General features: G+C 38.3%; 1 protein-coding gene across 1 annotated transcript; it reads right to left on the reverse strand.

Moving 5' to 3' along the window:
* Positions 1 to 316: 316 nt before the first annotated feature.
* Positions 317 to 23,440, reverse strand: MKI67 (marker of proliferation Ki-67). The gene is made up of 15 exons (XM_075718014.1): positions 23,349 to 23,440; positions 21,667 to 21,748; positions 21,470 to 21,585; positions 20,890 to 20,959; positions 19,892 to 19,970; positions 16,441 to 17,955; positions 15,873 to 16,111; positions 14,641 to 15,064; positions 12,558 to 12,673; positions 12,132 to 12,303; positions 11,912 to 12,046; positions 6,913 to 8,189; positions 5,672 to 5,747; positions 1,998 to 5,093; positions 317 to 468 (listed from the first exon to the last, which is right to left on the reverse strand). Exons 1-15 carry the CDS (start codon positions 23,438 to 23,440, stop codon positions 317 to 319), a joined length of 7,641 nt encoding a protein of 2,546 aa, XP_075574129.1.
* Positions 23,441 to 23,503: the final 63 nt, after the last annotated feature.

Below are 23,503 nucleotides of genomic sequence, written 5' to 3' on the forward strand. Positions count from 1 at the left end.
AAAATCATATGGCTTCCTGACTGCTGTACTGATCAACAGAGAAAGAGGGATAAATACTCTTACAAAAAGATTCATTTTTATGTTTGCAGTTTTGCACAAGCACCCCATGGTTTAGGAACCACTACACATAGACAAATCTATTCAAACAAATATCTATGCTGTATCTGCAAACAGTTAAGAAATATATTTTGATAATATAATTCCGTGATCGCTTTACAAAATCTGAGCTTAAAATCTGAGTGCAAATCAATTCACATTAAAACCTGCAATTTCAATTACTGAATTGATTTAAAAACTAGTTCTGTGACTGTTAAGACTATTTTCTTGTTCTTGCACTTGTTCTTGTGCTTGATCTTGTCTTCCTGTCCGTCCCTCCAGCAGTCCGAGTAGCCCTTACATCCTCTTTGCCGAGTTCTTCTTTAGCTTTGTTTCTTTTTCCTTTTTGTAGCGATCTATTTTCATCATTCTCTATTTGTACACAAAACAATTAACTGTCAGTTTGTATCATAAATCAAACATTTTATACAAAATTCAATCTTCAGTTACATTGTTTTTAAAGAAAACGTCCCCAATGACTACATTCCAAAGATTACAGCTATGAATTCAACAAACCAGTTACAAACCCTATACCTTCTGCACATCCAATATCCTTTAAGATAGATCCCTGAGGACTTACAGCTATTTCTGAAAGTAGGTTAACATTAATGAGAGCACCGAAACCAATTAGCTACCATTTTAGCGAAAATTCCTTCTACTGGTATGTAAAACTAAAACATATCCAACACCAAAGAAGTAGTCCTGCAAAAATGAATATATAGTAACTGTTTTATGATCCAGATAAAGCTGGGAAGTCAGGCGTTTAATTGTAAAGAAAAGACTGGACACCTACGTAAGTAACTAGGTAGCACAGAAAAGTTAAGCTGCTCAGAGATAAGCATCAACCCAAGCACCAGACATAGAAACTGCCACTAAAACCCACATGGGGAAAGATGACCTCCCCGGAACAGAAAATCCAGGCAGGCAGTAAAGCATCAGAACAGCTCGATCATTTGGCAAGTACATACTGCAGTATCAGGAAGCAGGAACTAGCAAGTGTGTAAAGGGAAACACAAGAAAACTCAGTAACGGATACATGGCAAAAGAGACGTACATGTTATATGAGGATAAGCGCATGGAATAGAAAAGGGAAAGAGACCAAGAGAAACGAAACAAAGGGCATGGTCAAATCACTATAAGGTTTTTAACACAATTTGGCAGGAAATTCCTCAATATGTAGTTCTAAAGATTCATTGTTATTTCCATTTGCATACATTTATTTGATAATATTTTCTAATTGCATCACGGTAGTTTTTAAGTTACATCACATCAAGCTGAAAATTCCAGGGAATATTTCAGATGTCTGCAGCAGAAGTTCTATTGGCTTTGGGAAAGCAAAACAGTAAAGGAAGAAATAGGAGATGCATGAAACTTTTGCTGTCTTTTTAGCTCAAATACAGCTTCAAAACCTTCTAGCATCAACTTCAAAAACCAGTTGATGACTAGTAAAGGTCCTCCAAACCCCAGAGATATAAAAGCAGAAGCTTAGATGGTATTTAGGAGAAAAGAAGATGAACAATGGGTGCTACAAACTTGTTATTATCATGTTCTGTCATTACCACCTTCTGCATGCAAGTTAGTTGCTGTATTTACTCTAAACTACAATTTATTGTTATGGATCGAGAGAGAACGTATTATAGAAGAGCATGAAGACATGTGAATACCCCAACAGAGGACGAATACATGTTATATCCCGTAAAACCGATCCCTTCTACTTTGGAAAAGCATCTTGTTTATATATAAGGTAACAGGCCCTACCTACTGAAGTCTTCTTGCTATATTGAAGACCTACTCTCTATAGTAAAGCATGGCAGCCCACAGTAATCCTAGAATTTTGCACACGTTATATCTATAAATAACTTAGTTATACTTAGAAAATAGAAAGCAAATCCTTGCCTCACCTGCTTTCAGTTTTTTGGACGCTAAGTCATCTGCTGGCAACTGACATTTTCTTCTGCGAGAAGTGGAAGTTGCCTGTTGTGTAGGGTTAATGCCTTTCTCTTTTCCAGAACGATTATTTTTTTCAGAACCAGTGGATGTCAAACACGCATTTTGAGTTTCCGAAGTGTTACCATTTTCCGGCAAGTCAATGTTTTTATGGATAGAAGTTGCTGCCTCTGATGTGAATTCCTCCTTTTTCCTTTTATTCCTCAATTGCCTTGTTTTTTCCTGGGAAGAATTATTTTCTAGAGATCTATCTTCACCTTCTTTAAGAATCCTCTTTTGACCTCTATCTTTCGGCAAGCCAGGTTTTTCCCTGATTGAAGTGGAACTAGTTTCTTCAGATTTGGAAGAAATTGTTTTCTTTCTGCCCACTCTTGATGGATTTTCTTTTGCAGACGGAGCTACTTCCAAAAGTACACTCTGTTGTTCTTCAGGAGTTTCATTCTTACCATCTTCTGGCAAACCTTGAAGTGAGGTAGAACTAACAGCCAGTGAAGGGCTTGTTTGCCTCGAGTTCCCTTTTGACAGGCCCATTTTTTCTTGGGAAGTAGAATTTTCCACAATCAGCTTTTTTGCTTCCCCACAATCATTCTTTCTACCACTTTCTTTTGATAAGACCTGTTTTCCCTGAATAGAACTCGTGGCTTCTAACAAGAGGGCAGTTTCTTTCCTTCTGCCTTTTCTGAGCTGATTTTCTTTTACAGATGAATCAGAAGTTTTTAATGGAACATTTTGATCTTCTTTAGGAGCTTCTTCTCTACCGTTATTTGCTGGCAAACCGCGTTTTCCTCTAAGAGAAATGTAATCAGTTGTGCGTGATGCCAGAGCAGTTTCTTTCCTTCTGCCCCTTCCTAATGGCTTTTCTTTTGCACAGGACACTGTTTCCAAAGGCGTATTTTGTTCTTCATTAGTACTCTCCTCTTTATCATCAGTTTCTGACAAGCCACATTTTCCCTGGAGAGAAGATGAACTTTTTGCCTCTGCTGCTAGATCAATCTTTTTCCTTTTGTCCCTTGCTGATGCATTTGCTTTTGCTTGCAAAGTTTTATTTCCCAAAGCTGGATTTTGATCTTCTCTCACAGTCATCTTTTCATCACCACCTTCTAGCAACCCACGTCTTTTTCTGATAGAAAGAGATCTAGATGTCTGTGATGCTGCAGCAACGTCTCGTCTTTTCCCTCGTCTCGGTGGATTGTCTTCTGTTGAAGAGGGAGTAGCTTCCAAAGCTGAATCTTGCTCCTTTACAAAAGCCTCATCTTTACTATGAACTGCAATTAATGTCTGTTTTTCCGTAAAGGTAGAACAAGCTATTTGTGGCATGGAATCAACTTGCTTTCTTCTGCTCCTCCTTACTTGTGAGGCGGGATTTTCTGAAGTCTCATGTTGACCATCTTTGTAAGTCATTCCTTCGTCATCCCCAGGTGAACTATTTTTTCCTCCAACCGCTTTGGAACTGGCTTCTTCAAGTTCAAAACTGACTTTTCTACCTCTACCTCTTCTACATGCAGTTCCGTTGTTTTGCGCTTGATTCTCTTGCAGGATTTCAGTTTGCTTTGGTTTCACTATTCCCTGTTCATTTCTTGTCCGCTTTTGACGGCAATGAGCAAGGCTGTCACTGTTTGCAGCAGGTATTGATGTGCCAGCTGGGTTGTCCTGGTCCTTCGTGATTTGGTATGTGTTCTTGACACAAACAGAGCTCAAAGAATCTTTGAGAGAAGATTCATCCATTTCTGTTTCTGACTTAAATTTGGGAGTAATTAGTTCTAAGTTCTTTACATCTTCAGCAAATTCATCAGTCTTTTTCTCCAAAGAGTCATTTCTGCCTCTCCTGTTTCTAGTTCTGTTTGTTTCTCGTACTGCACTTCTGTTTGCTTCCAAGTTCACAGCAGTAACCGGCATTTTGTTTGTCTCTCCAGAAGGTGACTCTGCCTTTAATCTTTGAGAGGTCTCTGTTGTATTTTCCTGAGCATTTTCTGTTTCATCTCCCTGAGATACTTTAATCTCATTTTTCATGTGTGATTGTGTTTCAGTATCAGTTTCAGCTGAAGTTTCCTCAGTTTTCAGAATGTTTTGTATATTTGCAAGTGCCATCCCGCAAATGTCTGCATTTCCTTCAGTTGACTGCTTTCTACCACTTCTTAAAGACTTAACTGTTTTCTCTGTTATCTTTATTTCAAGTTTAGCTCCATTTTCAGATTCTTCTGCTGTGGCAATCTCATTATCTTTGTCAAAAGTCCGTTCATCTCTTTGTACCGTCTCTGCTGATGCGTCTTTGCGCAGCTTCCTCGTTGTCCCATGAAGGTCCTCTGAAGCAGCTTGTTTAACTTGGCCATTTCTAACTCTTCTTCCTCTTTTAGGTGGAATCAGTGGTTCTGTGTTTTCTACTTTTCTTACTCCTCTAGACCTCCTCCCAGGTGACAGAAGCATTTCTTCACTGTCTTCTACACCAGCTTCATTAGATTTGTTTTCAGTTTTTTCTAAACCTGTTTGTAGTTGACAATTTTCATTTTGAATGCTACCAGATACACTTACTGTCTTTATGGTTGGATCACCTTCAGTTTCTAGTATGACACTGATGCCACACTCCTGCAAAGTCTGTTTCATATTTGCAGGTTCTTTCTGTAGAACTGAAGGATCTTTGCCACAAGACTCAAGATTATCACTTGGATGTTTTAACTCCGTTGGTTCTTTCCTTTTACCTCTTCCTGGTCTTTGAGTAGCTCCATGAGGTTCCACAAACGAAACAGTTCCAACTTTTTCCTGATCAGGGTTCTCTGAAACAACTTCTTGTATGCAACGGTTTGCTCTCCTTCCTCTTCCTTTGTTTTTAGCTACTAGATTTGAAATACTGATCTCTCCCATCTCCTCTTGGGTATTCTTTTTTCCCGGACCTTGCAATTCTTTTAGATTCAAATCCTTTTCACACTGCTTTGCTGAAGCAGTATGTACTGTCTTCCGTGATCTGCCCCTTGTTGGTCTCTGGGTAGACTGGTCTTCGCTAGTTGATTCCTTCTGTTGAGAATCTTCACCTTGTGAAATATTTCCTTTGTCTTCTAAACCAGTTGTTTTCCCCCCATTCACAGTTTTTTACATAGAAAAGAGAATAAATAAAAGTTATATGTTACTATGACTGATCAAAGTAGCTGTGAGTTTCAATTTTCCTAACAGAGTCATCTTGCTCAAACAAATCACACAATATTCTTCATTTGAAAATAAACAAACAAACAAACAAACAATGATTTTAACCAACTCCTAAATTAAAGGCCAGGTTTCTGACCAAAGATGTTTGGTTTATTTGGTAGGTAGCATTCACAGGTTTAAGCTATGCTCTGGAAAGCCTTTGCAAAGAAAGATAATTTTAAGTGGAGACCTTAACATCACGTTTCTTACACTGGTATGTTTGGAGATGCCAGTGTTACCACACCAACAAACTACTACACTGTTACTTCTACACCAACAGCATTCCAGCACCTGGTGTTCATTAGGAATGACTGCACAAATTCCATGAGCTACACACGCTTCACACTGTGTGTTTTTGATTTTTTAAAACATATGTTAAAACTTCATAATAACATATATTACCTTGTGTAGTCATTATTCCTCTAGTTAAAGCAAAAGTATTTGTACTTACCGTATTTATGACTGGAATTAGTACAAGGAGGCACAGTATCTCCTTGCTTAGAATCCACAGCGTTTACTGATCTGACCTAAGGGAATAAACGATAATCAATAAACGCATGTCTGACAGGACAAGAAATAATGGAGCCAACAAATACAAAATTAATATATAGTAATAGATGAAAAAAGTCTTGTCAAATACTTTTCTCTAAAAATGAAATCAACTTAGTTTTGTAACTGCATCCATATATTTGATATCTGCACACAAATATATTAAACTTAATACTTGCCATCTGAGCTAGTGTAGCATTTTTTTAAAATGCAAGATAACAAACACTACATAGTTAAAAAAGTATTAATTAGATTGGCTGAAAAGTATCTAAATGAGTGCTCAAAAGAAATTTGGGGTATTGAAGCCGAATCATTTGAGTGTTTTGTAGTGTTTTATTGTAGTTCTACACCGATGACCACTAAGCCCAGCGATACTTGACATTTTACCTATGGATCTGGGAATGAACATAAAAATCAATACTAATAAAATTCACAAATGACAAGAGTGATGAAGCTGTGAATTATAAGGTCAGAATGGTAACCCAGAGGAACCTCAGTAACTACTTAGACAGGGTTCCTTCAAAGAAAATACGTATTAACACAGACAAACGTACAGTGGGAAAGCCACCTCTATAAAATCGGCATCCATTCAGGAAGCAATGAATGAAAGACTTCGGGGCATAGTGAGCAATCAACTGATCACATGGTAACATGTTTTGTCAAATGCTCAACACTTTTGGATGTGCAAAGAAAAAGAGAGCTTAAAATTTAATCTATAGGGTATGAAGCAGCTGTACAAAACAAAAAACCCAAGACGTCTTGCTTATGAAAAGGAAGGCTGAGAAACAATTTGATTACAGTTTGGAAGCAATTTAAAGGGTGCTTTAAACATAACAGGAAAAAATGACCAGGAAAAAGAAAAAAAAGTGCTCAGATCCAAATTTGTAGTAAGCTGTGTCTTCTAACAGGGGGGCATTCACCTGGACAAAGCTACCAAGGAAGAAAGACTGCCATCTTTACAGTTTTCAAATCAACACGAGGTGCTTTTCTAGAAGGTATCTTTTCCTCCAGAGGTTACGGGCATGACATATTTGAAGCGCTGTAACATACAAGATATCATACTAGGAGGACTAAGAATTCATTTCAACCACAGGCTTTAAAGTCTAAATACATTCCTTCCAAAAACTAAAGAAAGTATTTTACCTTAATTTCCTCTGGTATATCAAACATTTCCGTAAGTCCAACATAGTCCACTTCAAAATCAGAACATTTCTGCCTGGGTTCTGCCATCAGCCTTTGCAGACCCACAAAATCATCAACTGGTTGACACTTCTCTCTCGGAGTCTTCACTAGTCTACTAATACCAAACATATCTTCTATGGGTTCAACTTTTTCCTTTGGTGTCTTGAAAATACGGCTGACCCCAATCATGTCTTCTACTGGTTGATATTTCATCTTTGGAGTTTTCTTGATTAAAGTAACACCTGCCACATCTTTTACTGCTTCCTTTTTTTGTACTGGAGTCTTCAGCAATCTTTCAAAGGCAATTTCATCTGTACTAGGTTCCAACTCTTGCTGTGGGGTCCTCAAGAGCTGCTTGATGCCTGACAGGACCTCAACTGGTTCTGGCTTCTGCTGTGGGGTCTTCAAGAGCTGCTTGATGCCTGACAGGACCTCAACTGGTTCTGGCTTCTCCTGTGGAGTCCTCATGAGCCGCTTGATGCCTGATAGGACCTCAGCTGGCTCCAACTTTTGCTCTGGTGTCTTCAGGAGCTGCTTGATGCCAGACAAGGCCTCTACAGGCTCCGACTTCTGCTTTGGGGTCTTCATGAGCTGTTTGATGCCTGACAAGGCCTCCACAGGCTCTGACTTCTGCTTCGGGGTCTTCATGAGCTGCTTGACACCCGACAAAGCCTCTACAGGCTCCGACTTCTGCTTTGGGGTCTTCATGAGCCGCTTGATTCCTGACAAGGCCTCTACAGCCTCCGACTTCTGCCTTGGGGTCTTCATGAGCCGCTTGATGCCTGACAAAGCCTCCACAGGCTCTGACTGCTGCTTTGGGGTCTTCATGAGCTGCTTGATGCCCGACAAAGCCTCTACAGGCTCCGACTTCTGCTTCGGCGTCTTCATGAGCTGCTTGATGCCTGATAAGGCTTCTACTGGTTCTGCCCTTTGTTCAGGGGTCCTTAAAAGCTGCTTGATGCCTGACATGACCTCAACTGGCTCCAACTTCTGCTTTGGAGTCCTCCTTTTACTTCCTGATTTCACCCGAGATGCTTGTTTTTCTGGAATTATTGACAGACTATCCACACTAATATTTTCTTCCAGCATGGCTCTTCCTTTTTCAGGAGTTTTTGTGGATATTGCATCAAACATAGACCTTAGAGACTCCTTCTCTCTCAGAAAGTGGCAAAATCCTGGACTTTCTTGTTTCTGTTCTGAAGCATCTGAACTATTTAATGGCGACACCAGCATCTCTCCTGAAATAAGTAGTAGATTTATGCAATTTGGAAAAAGAATTAAGCAAAAGTCCAAGCATTCTAAATGCTATATAACTAAGTAAAATGGATTCAAACAGCCAGAGACTTCTACAAACCAAAATCCAAAAATGTGCATCAACAATTGATTTGGTAACTGGTGTCTACAAGGTACAATCTACATTTAAAAAACTGACTATAAAAACAACTTTACTATTTTTCCTTATTTAGTCTGGTATAAAAATTAATCTTTTCTGCTGTCCCTAAAATTTCTAGTGGTTCAAGTTTTTGATCACAATTTCCTTTGTGTTTTGAAGCAATACCAGACATAGATCAGAAATTTTCACATTAAAGAACATACATTTGACCTTTCCAACATCAAGGAAGAAAAAAATTACACTGATTTTTGTAAAATTTATATCATGGAATCATAGACTGTCTCAGGTTGGAAGGGACCCATAAGGATCAGAGTCCAACTGCCTGCTCCTCGCAGGAGTACCTAAAACTAAACCATATGACTAAGAGCTCCTTACGCTCACCCACACACTCCTTGAACTCTGACAGGCTTGGTGCTGTGACCACTTCCCTGGGGAGCCTGTTGCAGGGACCGACCACCCTCTCAGTGAAGAATCTTTTCCTAATGTCCAATCTGAACTTCTCCTGATGTAGCCCTATTCCATTTCCTCGTGTTCTATCACTGCTCACCAAGGAGAGATCAGCACCTCCCCCTCCGCTGCTCCCCGTGAGGAAGGCGTAGGCTGCCATGAGGTCACCCCTCAGCCTTCTCTTCTCCAAGGTGAACAAGCCAAGTGACCTCAGCCGCTCCTCGTTAAGTCTTGCCCTCGAGAATTTTCACTATTTTGGTTGCCCTCCTCCAGACAGACTCTAATAGTTTCATGTCCTTCTACTGAGGCACCCAAGACTGCACGCAGTGCTCGAGGTGGGGCCACACCAGTGCAGTGTAGAGTGGGACAATTGCCCCCCTCGACCAGCTAGCTATGCTGTGCTTGATGCACCCCAGGACACGACTGGCCCCTTTGGCTGCCAGGGCACTCTGTTGACTCACATTCAACTTGCCATCAACCCAAACCCGCAGATCTCTTTCCACAGGGCTGGTCTCCAGCCTCTTGTCCCCCAGTTTGCATGGATAACCAGGATTAGCCTGTCCCAGGTAGGGAATCCAACACTTGCTCTTTTTCAATTTCATACATTTGGCCATTGCCCAGCTCTCTCATCTATGCAGATCTCTCTGTAAAGTCTCTCTACCCTCAAGGGAGTCCACAGCTAGTCGCAGTTTAGTATCATCGGCAAACTTACTTAATGTAGTAAGTTTACTTACTTGACCGTCAACTAGACGGGTAACCCCATCATAAAAGGAAATGAAGTTGTTTAAGCAGGACTTTCCCCTCGTGAACCTGTGCTGGCTATGACCAATGACTGCATTGTCTCAAGTGTTTTTCAGTAACTCCCAGAATAACCTTCTCCATAATTTTACCAGGCACTGAAGTGAGACTGCCAGGCCTGTAATTGCCAGGCTCTTCCTTCTTACCCCAAATTGGGTAAGAAAGTTGGTGAAAACTGGGACATTTGCCAGCTTCCAGATGACTGTGACCTCTCCAGACTCCCAAGACCATTGAAAAATAATGGAGAGGACCCGCAATAACATCACCCAGCTACACTCAGTTTGCACATGGCTTGTACTTGGAAAGACACTTTTCACAGATATTGATTATGGTGCCTGCAGAGGCATTGACTTTTGGAGTTCCTGGATTCTTTTGTGTCCTGCTCATTATGCATAGCAGAAAAAGATAATCAAGAGGAAAGCTTGCAAAAAGGTGAAGTGAATTTCTCTGGCTGTTTAGTGCCAGAGAACATGGCATATTTATTTTCCTTCACTATTTCCTAGCACAGTAAGCATGATCATCAGAACAAGCATAACCATGCTGTTGCTCAATAGAAGCAGCAATCATTCCTCCCACTAGTAAAAAAGAATTGAAACAAAGGAAAGGTTATGAACAACAGTCTGGTCAGAACAATTCACAGAAGATTTTAGAGGAAGTTGCATTTTCTTCCTGAAACACAAGTTAGACCAAATTTATAATGCCAGAAATGCTACTTCCAGAATAATACACTCAAAACCAAGCCTTACATATCGAAAGGCTAGCCTCACTTTGGTTTCTGGGAAAATAGTGGACCAGGTCCTCTTGAAACACTCTTCTGGGCACAGGAAGAACGGGGTGATTGGGAACAGAACAGTCAGCACTAATTTATTTGAGGAAAATCATACCTGACCAATCCGATTGCCTTCTACAACAAAAAGAACAGATTTATGGATGAAAAGAGAGCAGTGGCTGTTATTTATTGTGACTTTAACAAGGTTTTCAAGACTGTCTCCCACAGTATTTTGGTATCCAAACAAGAACATCACAGGCTAGATGAACAGCCAGCTGGCTGAATAAAGAACTGGTTGGATGACCAGGTTTAGAGAGTTGCAGTTAACGAGTCTCTACCTGCAGGCCAGTAACAAGTAAGAGTACTGCAGGCCGGAGGAACAGGGTAGCTCTAGGAGTCCTTCATCTTTAACTACAACTATAATCTCAATCTTAAAACTTTCTGTTCAGTTTAAAAGCACAACCCTCATCTTCAAACTAACCATAAAGTACATTTGTCTACTGGTGTTGTTTTTAATCAAGGCTTGTAGGATCTAGCAATAACTTGCCTTTGTAGTTCCTATCCTGTCAAGTCCTAATCATAAGATGTTCAAGTCCTTCCAAATTCCTGGTCCAGCAGGATTAAGAAATAAACTACTTTTTTCAATCCATATTCCCTAAATTATGAAACTAAAGCATTCATGACATACAAAAGGATCAATGTGTATGGAATGTAAGATAAATGGCTTGCTTGCCCACCGATTTAAGGAAAGCACTAAATAACAGGATAAATAACAGCTGCTAGCAGACACCTTTAAGTGGATGAAGATCACTCTACTAGTTGTTCTTTTCAAAGAAAACACTTCTTACTGGACTCCCTTCAGAAGTTCTAACAAGGTTTGTTGTACCTAAGCCTATCTTCCACAACATTTGAAATAAACCAAAATGCTTTTCAACTATTATTAGTATTATTATTTTAAATATTGGAGGATTTATTTGTGATTTTTCTTGGTGTTTCAGTAGATGTTCAGTTTTGCTAAATTCTCAAGAAAACAGAATTTTAATTTCAAGAATTCTGAGTTATACAGGGACACAAGGACTGGTATGCAAGTCCTCAGCAAAAGATGCACAACAAAGTATCATCTTAATACAAATCTTTGCAACCTGACACTTTAAAAAAAAAAAAAAATTTGAATAGACTTCTGCAAGATTACACAATAACTTCTCCCTGCCATGAAACTTTGTCACTGGATTTAGATGTATCCACAGACAACTGATTAAGAAAGCGCCGTGCTTCAGCACAAGATTTGCCTGAAACAATACTTCAACATTTTGAAGTTTCATACCAAGTAGAACAAATAAGAAAATAATACCTACTCAAAAATTAACTGGAACTACAAAAATGTCTTTTAATACATGATAAAAATCAATGGTTCCTTTTATGGGTTGCCAGATGCTTCATCTCAATACATCCAGTCTGCCCAGGCTGTGACTACTCACCGCCTCAAGTAGCAGAGCCACCACCACCCCTAAATATACCGAAACATTTCCCTTCTTTTCAAATAACAAACATACCAGATTCTTCAGGAGTGTGCAGTTCAGAAATTTCCACTGCAGTACATGTTGGTGTAAAATCAGTCTTCTGACCAGTAGCCAAAGGTAATGTTTTTCGACTCTTATTTTCTGGAGTTTGAAACATTTCAGTCATTCCTACAAATTATATTCAGAGAAATGAGCACATGCTTTGACAAAACTACACAGCTGGCAGAGTGAACAACAGACTTCAGAAACTTACCTGTGAAGCTTTCGTCCATGTTCATGTTTAGCTTCAAGATAGGATTTTTTACCACTTTAGGGACCTGTCCAGCCATTCTGAGTGTGGCGGAGTAAGCTCTACCTACAACTATTGTAGCAGGTGACTCAGCATGACCTGTACTAAAATGACCTTTTATTTTTCTTTCTGGAGTCTGCAGAGGGGGAAAAAAAAAAAAAAAAGAAAAAAAACCCAAAAAATAGTTAGTAAACAAAGATTTCTTTTATATAAAATCTATATTTCTTATATGCTGTGACAAAGACATTGACACCCATTCAATAGCATACTAAAAGCTCATAAGCTTCCAGCTTCTGTAGCAAAATACTTATAAGCTGTTTTGTGGTTATGCAAAAACAAAAACACAACCAAAAAAACCAACCCAGAAACATGAAAAAAGAAAAAGAATACCTTTGGGGATTGGGTTATCTTCTTTAGGGATCTTCCTTTTCGGACACTTTTTTTAACAGCCTTTGATTGTGGTCTTGCAACACCTAATTTCACTACTTCTGCCCAAGATTTTGCAACTAGAAAGCAAAAGAGAAATAACTGCTTTAATTCTCAGCTGTGTAAATGGAAGTTCACAATTATTTATGATTCCAATGGATTTGCTGCAGTTGGGCATAGGAAAGTGGTCGTTGTATCACATGACACCACCTAAACCACTCTGTGAAACGCTTTCAATGGGAAGACCCAATTTCAGCTGAAGTTTAACAAAGCATCCGAGTACCCAGTATGGCTATTTCTACAACAAAACAACAACAAAAAAAAGCTTTACTCAGTGTCAAGTAATGTTAGACCCTAAAACCGAATGCTGACCCAATTCCATCCTCACTCTTTTTCTAAGGAAATAATTTTTCCCAGTAGAAACTTGCCATGAGCATTTCAGGCTCATTCATTATTACACCTGAACTTTTCCCTGGTGGGACTCGAGATTTAACATCAGAGCAATGGCTTCTAAGTGAAACATATCCAGGTTTTCTCGCACCACCTTCCCAAGGAATTTCATCGTCAGGAAATTATTTATTTATACTGCTTACAGCATTTAGATCTACACAGACTTTCCATAATTTTTCTTGTATCACCTTCTCCTTATAACATACTCCGAAAATTCCCAAAGCAAGGTTACCTTTATCACAGCATCATTCCGTACACAGCAGAGGAATCAGGGAATCAGTTCCAGCTGTGTAAGAAATGAAGCTGTAAGTTGGTAGGACATGTGCCTTGTTTACTTCAGAAATAGGCTATGAGAAGACAGGGATCATATAAAAGAAACTATTATTTTTTTAAGTAGAGATAAAAAGGGGAAGGCCGCTCCTGAAGAAAAGGATATTTTTATTTTGGATACAAAGTAGATATCCAAAATTTTTAAGAACTGTGGTTTTCTTTTCATATTACAGAAGAAACTGATGCACTGATATTAAAAACCACTTACACATTACAGAGTAGTGGTGAAAAATGATTTATCATTAATATTTGTGAAGTACTCTGGTGCTATTAAAATGAACGGAACAACCAAAGCCACTAAAAAAAACCCCACCCACTTATTTCTTTAAAAGACTAATACCACTTTCAGCTGTATTAACCACAAAGTATTGTGAAGGCCTGTGATTTTATCTCATCATGTAATAATAATAATGACAAGACCATCACTGGGACATTGTATGTAGTATGTTGTTTAAACTTTTAAAGTGACACTATAAAAAAAATGAAGATAATAAAGTATAATAAAAATTCCTGGGTGAATGGTGGTGTTGGTAGGAAGCTTTAAATTTGACTTTGAAAGAGTCAAATTGATTTAATTTATGAAAACAGATGACAAAGATGCCTTATCTGTAAATTTCTTCAAAGATAAAAATTTCAAGAATCAGAGTTCCCCTATCATAGTGTTTCCAATGCTGTCAAAACCATTTCAAACCAGTGTTCAACATTCAAATTCAAATGTTCAAAATATCAAATTAACACCCAGTTATCATCCTATTTTTTTAATTATATCTGTTATATTTTTATACATATATAAAAATATAAATATCTGTTAAGTGCAGCCCAGTCCATGTGCAAAGATTGTGAACTGTGTATAAAGAAAGGCACAAAGAAAACAAACTGAAGCTACATTGCTATAAAGTGCACATTTTCAAATCAAAATTGATGTAATTGATACAATTTGATTTAGTTCGGTACTATTTGAACTTGAAGGATCACTACTGCAACTAACCTTGCAAAGAGAATCTTAATTCTACCATTTTTGAACTTCTGAACATTAAGATTTGTGTTCTAAGTATGGTTTTATATATGCTTTAGTAATTTGCTTTATAAGTAGGAGAGAATGTAACACTTTGCAATTGCCAGGTGTTTCCAACAAGTCCAACAACCATCAGAAGACACGCCAATCGCTGGGTGGCCTCTGCATAACGAAACAATAGGCCTACTTCAGTTTTGCTCCTGTATTTTAAAGCATTAAAATTAATATTAAAAATTAACTGCTGAAACAAACCTAGTAAATTGGCACTAGAGGCACCACTTCTTCTTTTTGCATTGATAACTGCTACAGCCCCACTTCTCCTCTTCATGGGAGTGACCTTCAAAGCAAGTTGTGCGCTTCTTGTTAATTTGTCGGGTGTAGCCGTTAAAAAGGTTTTATCATCTTGGTTAATGCGAGAAGATTTAGGTGTTTTCACTCGGGCACCATTTTTCTCCTTTGTATTCACGTCTTCCACAACAGCATCCTTCTCTTCTGCAATCGGTAACGGTGTCGGGACGTGAGAAATAGAGAAACGTCCTTTTGTGTAAGGTGCTGGAGAGCCTAAAGTAAGTTTAGGTGTTGCCTTCCCAGAGGCAGGGGATGAGGCATCTGGGGACCTCTGGGTTGGGAAACCTTTTGGTGACATTTTTTCTTTCTGCAAATGTTCAGAAGGTTCCTTGTAGGAAAAAAAAAAATGCATAAAGATGTTACTGCACATAGCTGAACTACAAATGCTCATCTACATCTCTGACAAGTACACACAACAGTATAAAATATCATCAGATCATTTGAAAAAGCCTTAAATGTTACTCTCTGAAAACTAACTTGTAACAAGTTTTAAATTTCAAAACAGTCTCAAAAGACACATGCAAATTCAATTGAATAAATTAACTGAATTTATTATTCTACTTTATTCAAAACTTTTGTTCACCTCAAGTACACTACACATGCTTTAACTAGTTTAAATCAACAGCAAACATTTTCAAACTTCTAACCAAACCACGTGGCAGCAGCTTGCACAGTCTGCCAACGCCCTACTGCTGTTTTCTGTTATTTATGGTAAAGCGGAGCTTGTAGGCACTGCTGCTAAGCACAAACATACAGAAATGTACTCCCACGTATGCATGAGAATGAGCAGTAGTGTGAGGTGAATAAAAACACACCTCCTCTATAAAGACAGGTAGATATAAAGGGTAAGCTGAGCCCTTTCCTACAATCATAGAATCATAGAATCGTTTAGGTTGGAAAAGACCTTTAAGATCATCCAGTCCAACCATTAACCTAACACTACGCAGAATTTAAAAAAATGCCGATTAAAGTTTGCTGATTTCAAATACCATTTTGATTTGCAATTAAAATTTCCACTTCCCAACACACATCTAACAAGGTTTACTACTAATTTTTAATTCATTTTTAGAAGTCTTAGAATTTATAAATTCTGTTCACATTAATTGTCTAACAACTTGATTAGCCTTAACATTTACCTGGACTGCAAAGTGCTTCAATCCCTGAGCCTTCTTCAGAACTGCACGTGGCGAGTTTCCAAACGGTAAGCTCAGCCTCGCAGGAATCGCACCTCTTTTAAGGGGTGAGTTGGGAGGCAAACTTTTATCAAAAAGTTCTGGACTCAGATGACCACCAAAAGACACTCTCTTTCTTTTTCCTAAAGGCTGAAGTAACAAATCGCCGCTTTTCCTCTTCTGAGATATCCTTTCCGTCTTGCCTAAAAATAACAATCGAAAACATTTTGTATATCTAAGAATCCAAGTCAACATTTTAGGCAGCATAGAAAACAGTGCTTACTCATGCATTTTAAAGTTGGAAACATATCAGAAGGTAACTTAGCTTAAGGAGAAACAGATCCAATTGAGTAAACTTTTACGCATATTATTGTGTATTCTTATGGTCAAATATAACTACATGATAAATATTTTAGAACTAATATGTCAGCAGTGAGTTCTACATTTTATGTAAGTGGAAAAATTCTCATAAAAACACTACAAGAATTTCTCAAACATAAAAACGATGAGGCAGGGGATTAAACGTATTTACCTGACTCTTCTCCAGCCAACAGGCCAGAAATATTCGTTTCCGAGACAGCCTTATGGTCTTTCAGTCCAGTAGCACTTCCAGAAGACCTTCTCTTTGATGTCGACCTACGAGGTCTTGTAACACTGGCATCTTCCAGCTCTGGTTTCTGATGATAGCCCTTTGTGGCCAGCTCTTCTTTAGCTCCACTGTCTTTTCTGTCTGTAGTCTTACCGTGATGTTCTTGAACAGCATTTGTCTCCAATGCTTTTTCAGTTAGCAGTCCAGAGGTCCTCGGCCTACCCCTTTTTCTTCCAGAGTCAGATTTCTGACCAGCAGGAGATGACAGTTCCGATGTTAACTCTTCTGAAGGCACTGTCTCTGAACAGACGCTTTTGCTTGATAATTCTTTACTTCGCCTGTTATTTCTTCTGGGACTCTTGGAATTAGAAGAAGAGGCAGGAGTTTCAGAATGTCCCTCTTTTGAGTTAACACAGTTTGCCTGATCACAGATTTCTTTCAGCACTTCTTCTTTTATCAGTTTTCCTGGTGTATGCTGTTTACTATTCCGTCTTTGTTTTAAGCATTTATTTTCCACCAAAGGCAGTTGTTTGAGGCTATCATTTCTGCACACTGAATCTTCCCGTTGAGCTTCAGCTAAAACTTCTGAAAAAGACTTACGTTTCAATGACGCACGTCGTCGACTTGTTGGAGTATCGGTATTTACAGGATTCATTCCACTAGTTTCTTTGGTGGGCGATATGAAATGAGACCGAGGACTCTTCCTTCTGGGCGTTGGTGTAGACAGAACATATTTATCTACCTCAGAAATGCTTGTTGTGTTAGCTGTTTGTGCTGGTTTATCTACTGCTATTGCACGGCTGGGTATTTTCATTTTATCTGCATAGCCCAAGCATTCTATAGAGCACGGCTTCAGAGCAAATGCTGCATTTCCATCATTCTCCTTACTGGGTGTGGTCGTAACTTCAGTATGTTTAGATTTGCCTGCTGTACTCAGCTCCTTCTGATCCTGCAAGTGACTTCTTTCACTGATATCTCTTGACATCTCCTTTGAAACAGAAGTTCGAGGACTTTGGGTAAAACTCTTCTTGGTAGCGCTTCCTACAGCTGAGATCCGGTTAAATTCTGAACTGATTATGTCTTGCTTTGTTTTTATTTTACATTCTTCAATATTTTCACTTCTGCCTCTTTCTTTTCCTTTAGTCAGGCTTCCCAGATCATAAACACAACTTGATGATGAAATTTGAGCAGCTGGTTCTAGCAGAGCACTCTTATTGTCATCCTTTGCAGCTTGTTGAGATACATTTCCCTCTTGCAGAGCTTTTTTCACTTTAATCTCATGTTTCAGTTTTTCATAGAGTTTACTGAAGGGAGACATTTCATTTTGCTTTTTACTAGATTGATGTATTCTGTGTGAAGATTTGGGTGTTTGTAGTTTAACAGGTAAAGCTTTGGAAATATTTTCCTCTGTACTTTGTTTATTTTCATTGGCATTTTTTTCTTCACACTCAGCATTATCTACAAAGTAAGCAAAGCAAAAGTAATACAGATGCAGAGTTACTGAAAAATCGCAGAACTACAAATACGAGTTCCATAAATACAGATAAAAATTCCTTCCTTTCCTCTTCCAAGACAGTCAACCAGGGTCCAGGATACAGTACTATAAATAAAGCTCTGTTAACAATAACAATTTCTCTCATAATAGAAGCATTAATATCTGAATGTTTAACACAAATTAAGTTGTAATCTGGAATTTATCCCATATGCAGCTAAGGCACTTGGTATTTCACGCTTTTGTTTTTCTTCAGAATCAACAAACAGCTCAGACACATCTTTCAAGGCTGCCACAAGACAAATCTATGGACACAGAATTAAAGAACCATTTAGATCACATTTAGACCACAATTCAGTCTGGTTTTTGTCCTGCGTTTACACAGGTGCTGTATCACCTGAACTGTGGCAAAGCTTCTTTAGGGTAAAGCCAGCCAATAAAGCAGAGCTGCCGCTTCCCACGTGAGACCCAGCAAGTGACTGCACGCGTGCTGCCATTCCACTGCAATCCCTGAACTGCATCCGAGGAAGCTCGAGGAAGCATGCTTCACTTTGCGTTTTCCACGAGCAAGGGGAATACGCCAGCTGAGTTCACCTACGAGGTGCCTTTTTAAGCCACAAGAACCTGAGATCTCGTGCACATCTACAAGGTCTATTTCTCAACACTACCTGATGTCAGCATGAACGCTTGCCAAAACAAGTCCTGATACATGTTGACTTTTCTTAATTTTGGTGGGAAATAATCCAGGTAAAGATGAAGGTAGAGACTGACAAACAAGGAAAAGCCTGTCAATTGTCTTCTGGGAAAGGGGAAAAGGAGTGAGGAGGGGAAAGAGAAACATGGGAAAGAACTAGAAATTTTTCTATGAAAGCTTTTACCCAACTGCAGACAAGTACATGAGTATTTTTTCTACTGGGCTGACAAGTTGTTCCCTTAAAGCGGACAGAACACTGAAGCAAAGACTGTTGCATCACAGGACAGCGCTGGGGAACCTATCACCCAAATTCTGTGAACACAGATGCGCTCACAAGAACCCAGTGGAACGGAACACTTGGAAGCAGCCTGGGGTTTTTGCACTGGAACAAACATTTGTCACAAAAATCAAACCTGTCTGTAGATAAATAGCCTCCATCTAACAAATCTCGTATCTTCCCACGAAAGCAGCATTGCTTAAGGCAAGAACATGGGAAAGTGAAGTCCTGGCATTTAACCAGTCCATGGTCTACAACTACCCAGACTCAGTAGCTCTAGACTGGGTCCACATGAAACAACTATTGTAAACTATTAATTCAATCAGCAGAATTAACCCTTCCTATATATCTCCAAAATTATACCCATTTCAATTTCTTATTAGGAAAGAATATATGAGATAATGCAATATTTGCTCAAAAGGGATCTAGCTGTATTCTAGGTCAGCAGAGAACTGCAAGTTAAATTTTAATCACAAAGGTGAATTTGCTGTGTTATATTTGTTTGATGCCACTGAAAAGTAAAATGCAACAGGTAATTGTTTCACGTATCAGTTCCAGCTGCCATTTGTATTGCAGTTGCAAAGCTGGCATACTAAACTCCCTTCTTAGCTATAATCTTCATAAACTGAATTTGCACAAACCACTTAAAGCAATATATATGGATTTTGCCAATTCCAGGCTAACTCTTACTGCCCGTTTGTCAGGATGAAATTAAACAGATTTCTCCTGGCAGGACTTGGCTTTGGCAAATCACAGCATCTAAGTGTGAAGAGATAGTACACTGACATAGCAAGGTGTATTACACTCAGATTGAAAAGCCTTAAAATACGTTTCTTTTGCTCTTTTCAAGTTTGTTTTTCCTCTTATGCTAAGAATAAATGCAGTTAAGGGGGAAGAAGAAAACAAACCCCCCCATAAAACAAGTACTAACCTGAAGCATGAATACTTTTAGATCCTGAACTTTGTTTGCGTAGTAATTCCACTTCTGCCACCTGCTGAACATGAAGAACCTGTAAATTTGTACAATATTACAGCAAAGCAACAAATACTTTACAGTTTAGCTTTCAAGTGTACATTGAAAAATACTAGATTTATAAAAGTATATGCACTGTTTACTAAACAGGCTTAAAAGTATTCAAATGAAATCCTGGAATATTTCAAAATTTAAGAACATTGCCCAATGCACATTTGAGGCCCTATATAGCAAGAGTTTAAATCTTGTTTTATCATTGAAATGATTAGCTCTAAAAGCAGCTGTAGCCTAAGAACATATACAAGCACATTTGAATCTCACCTTCTTACCAGACCTTTTGTAAGATTTTTATTTAAGAGAACTGTAACATAAAAAAAAACCCCACTACAAACAACAAACCACCTTTCAGCAGCCACAGTACTCACAAACTAACATTAGCCCCTTTAATGGAGAAAACTTTGCTGAGAACAAAAAAAGAAACAAACTAATGAAAATAAATTATTAAAAGATAGGCTTAGTTTGATATTTATAAATTCCATCAATAGCGTACTAGCATATAGAAGAACAGATTATTTTTGAAAAAAAGAATGTTCATTCTCTAGGGCAAACTTCGCCATTTAAAGTACAAGGATAAGCAATGCCCATGGTCTGCATTTTCTGCATCCCATCCTCTCTTCAAAAAAAGCTAAGGATTAATTTTTAACAGCTTACCTGTATTAGTAACCTCAAAAGATTATTAAGTATCCATTACCAGAAACCAACAAGTCTAAAATTGATAAATTATTAATCTTTAAAAAAGTATTTATCTGATAGAGTTTATTTGTATTTTCAAACAGAAAGGTAGTCTATGGCTGAAAAATTATTCTTAGTAAGAAAACAGAACAAGGAAATGGAATACCATATCACTACTAATATCAATGTACTTATAATAAATAAGCCTATGGTCACAAAATTACCTGCAGGGTTTCATCTTTTGGAGATCTAGAACGCCTCTTTCTTGGAGTTGATTGGAGAGGATATTCAAATCTGGAAGAAATATTTAAAAAGACAACCATTTTTTTGTCAAATAGCGGATGACAAAAATTCCTGTTATTAAGATACCTGACCTAGCAGCGGTTGTGCATTTTCAACAATACACACATATCACTTTTAAAGGCTTTAACTACATCAAAATACTTCTAAGTTTCTGCCTAAAAATGACTACCCTCAAAACAAAATCAAAATGATCTCTCTAGACGATTCTATCTTTATTGGTTTAGCGTAACGTAATATAAAAGTGATTAAAAAAAAATCTTTAAGCAATCCTGCCTTCTGAAGAAGGTCTATAAGACATTGGAAAGAAATATGAAATAAACGAGATTAACTTCGGTTTCTGAGGATGGTAAAAGGACATTTTAACTTTTACAGATTTATCTACAGCCATCTTTTGTATCTTCAGCCAGCAATAAGAGCTTGTGTCCACAAAGCTCTCTGCACGGTTTGCCTGCAGAACGCACTCTAGGATCGAGGCATTAAGAGTTTGTCACTGGCACTTACCTGAAAGAACGATCAATAATAGTTAACACATCTCCATGCTTCAGAGGTACAGGTTGCTGAAAACAACCACCATTCAGCTGCGTAGGATTCACTGTACTTAAATTAGTCAATATTGCCTAAAAATAAAACAAACATTTCAGCAGCCTGATGAGATGCAACGATGCAAGGCATATGTCATTAAAACACGTATATCTCACCTCCTTGTTTTCATTTACTTCAATTTTACAATGTTCTTTCGAAACCTGAGGTAACTGGATGCGAATATCACATTCTGTTCTCCTGTGGGTGAAAATACTATTTCAGTTTCAAGACACACAGAAGACAGAAAAATTTGACTGCTATAGAATTAGGTGAGTTCCCAACTTTTCAGCTAATAAATATACAGCAGCATGGTGCTTTCTTAAATGTGGTAACGTAAAAAAACCGAATTACCTAAGTCTTTCAACTGTGGCAAAAAATAACAGGAGCTCACACTTCTACAACATCAGAGAAGCTGCAGCCGCAAAAAACCGTACAACACCCAAATTCTGAAAAAAAGCAGCTCACGACAAGCTGAAAGAGACAAGTCTGCAACAGGTATCTGGTGGCTTGAGATTACTTGTTTCCTGATTTCCGAGTTGCCAAAGACTTGTGGCATATTTTCAGAAAATACCAGCATGTGCTCTTAAGCTCGCTCTTAGGCATTAATTACGGATCACTGTCAGACACAGAATATCAGGTAGATGGGCCTTTGGTCTCACTTGGACAGCCACTTCTACCTTCTTAAAAGCTGCCAGTAAGTGAAAGCTGTGTTTCTAACCGTACAGACTTTTTCGTTGGGTTTTTTTTTTTTTTTTTAAGCTAATCTCTAATGCTTTCGATACGCTGTAGGTCTTAGGCAGCAAACACACCAGCTATCCCACCAGAGGTACTGTTCACAAGAAATGCCCAACACCTCTCGCTGAGGCAGCTAGCAGAAATTAATGTTTGTACCATTAAGAACCACCTGTCGGGGCGGCTCTGCTGAAGCCAAAGAACAATATTACTGACACCGGAGTGCTTCCCGCAGATGTTAACTATGGAATCCGATTCAGGACTAAATAATTAGCTATTTAAGATATCTATCAGTCAGTAAAGTGCTGAACAGACCTAGTATAAGAGAAGTAAGAGAAGTAAAAACATTTTATTTGAAGGCTGTTTATAGTAAGATCACCTAGTCAAATCTTCACATACACTGTTCCAGTGTATTTTATCTTTCAATGTAAAATAGCTGGATCGAGCTCAAAACCCACTGTCACTCAACTGTGTAAGTCAAAGCAAATTTCAAGATTGGAGAAGGACGTGTAAGTTCTTATTAATTTTTAATATTAATTCTAGATACTGGCTGACATACTGCATTACTGAGGTTTTGGAGAACCAAAAAAAAAAAAAAAAAAAAAAAAATTGAGAAGAGCACTGATATAATGAAGATGGTCAAATACAAGCCATGTACCTCGCTTCTCTTCACCAGCCAATTATCTGGAAACTGCCTCTGGATAAAAGAATACCACCACTTGCTTGGACTGGATGATCTTAAACATCTTTTCCAACCTAAATGATTCTATAAACAATTCTAACTACATATTACTGTCAATCCCGTCCCAGATTTTCTTTGGCCAGAAACTTTAAAAAAAAAAAAAAAAAGTAGTTCTGGCAAGGAAAAGGAAAAAATGTAACAAAAAGTAAGTTCAGCTTTTTAGTCTTACAAATAACCTCAGTCCAATATCACCTTCCCTCCCCTGAACATGACTTGCAAATAAACAAACGTTTCTTTTTGCAAAGAAGTATTAAAAGATATATTCTGCAGGAAAAATGTCACTAACATTATTTCCACGTATGAAAGTACTCAACTAATTCTCACCTTCCAAATAAACAAGAACTTGCAGTGAGTGGAAACCTAATTCCATCAGTCCCATTCCGTTTAATTACAACAATATTCCCGAAGAGCGGCATCTTCAAGTGTAAGGAACCTTACCTATAAAAGAACGTCAAAATTACTCCTCCAAATAACGCTTT

Source organism: Pelecanus crispus, chromosome 10, assembly GCF_030463565.1.
Source record: "Pelecanus crispus isolate bPelCri1 chromosome 10, bPelCri1.pri, whole genome shotgun sequence".
NCBI classification, from domain to species: domain Eukaryota; kingdom Metazoa; phylum Chordata; class Aves; order Pelecaniformes; family Pelecanidae; genus Pelecanus; species Pelecanus crispus.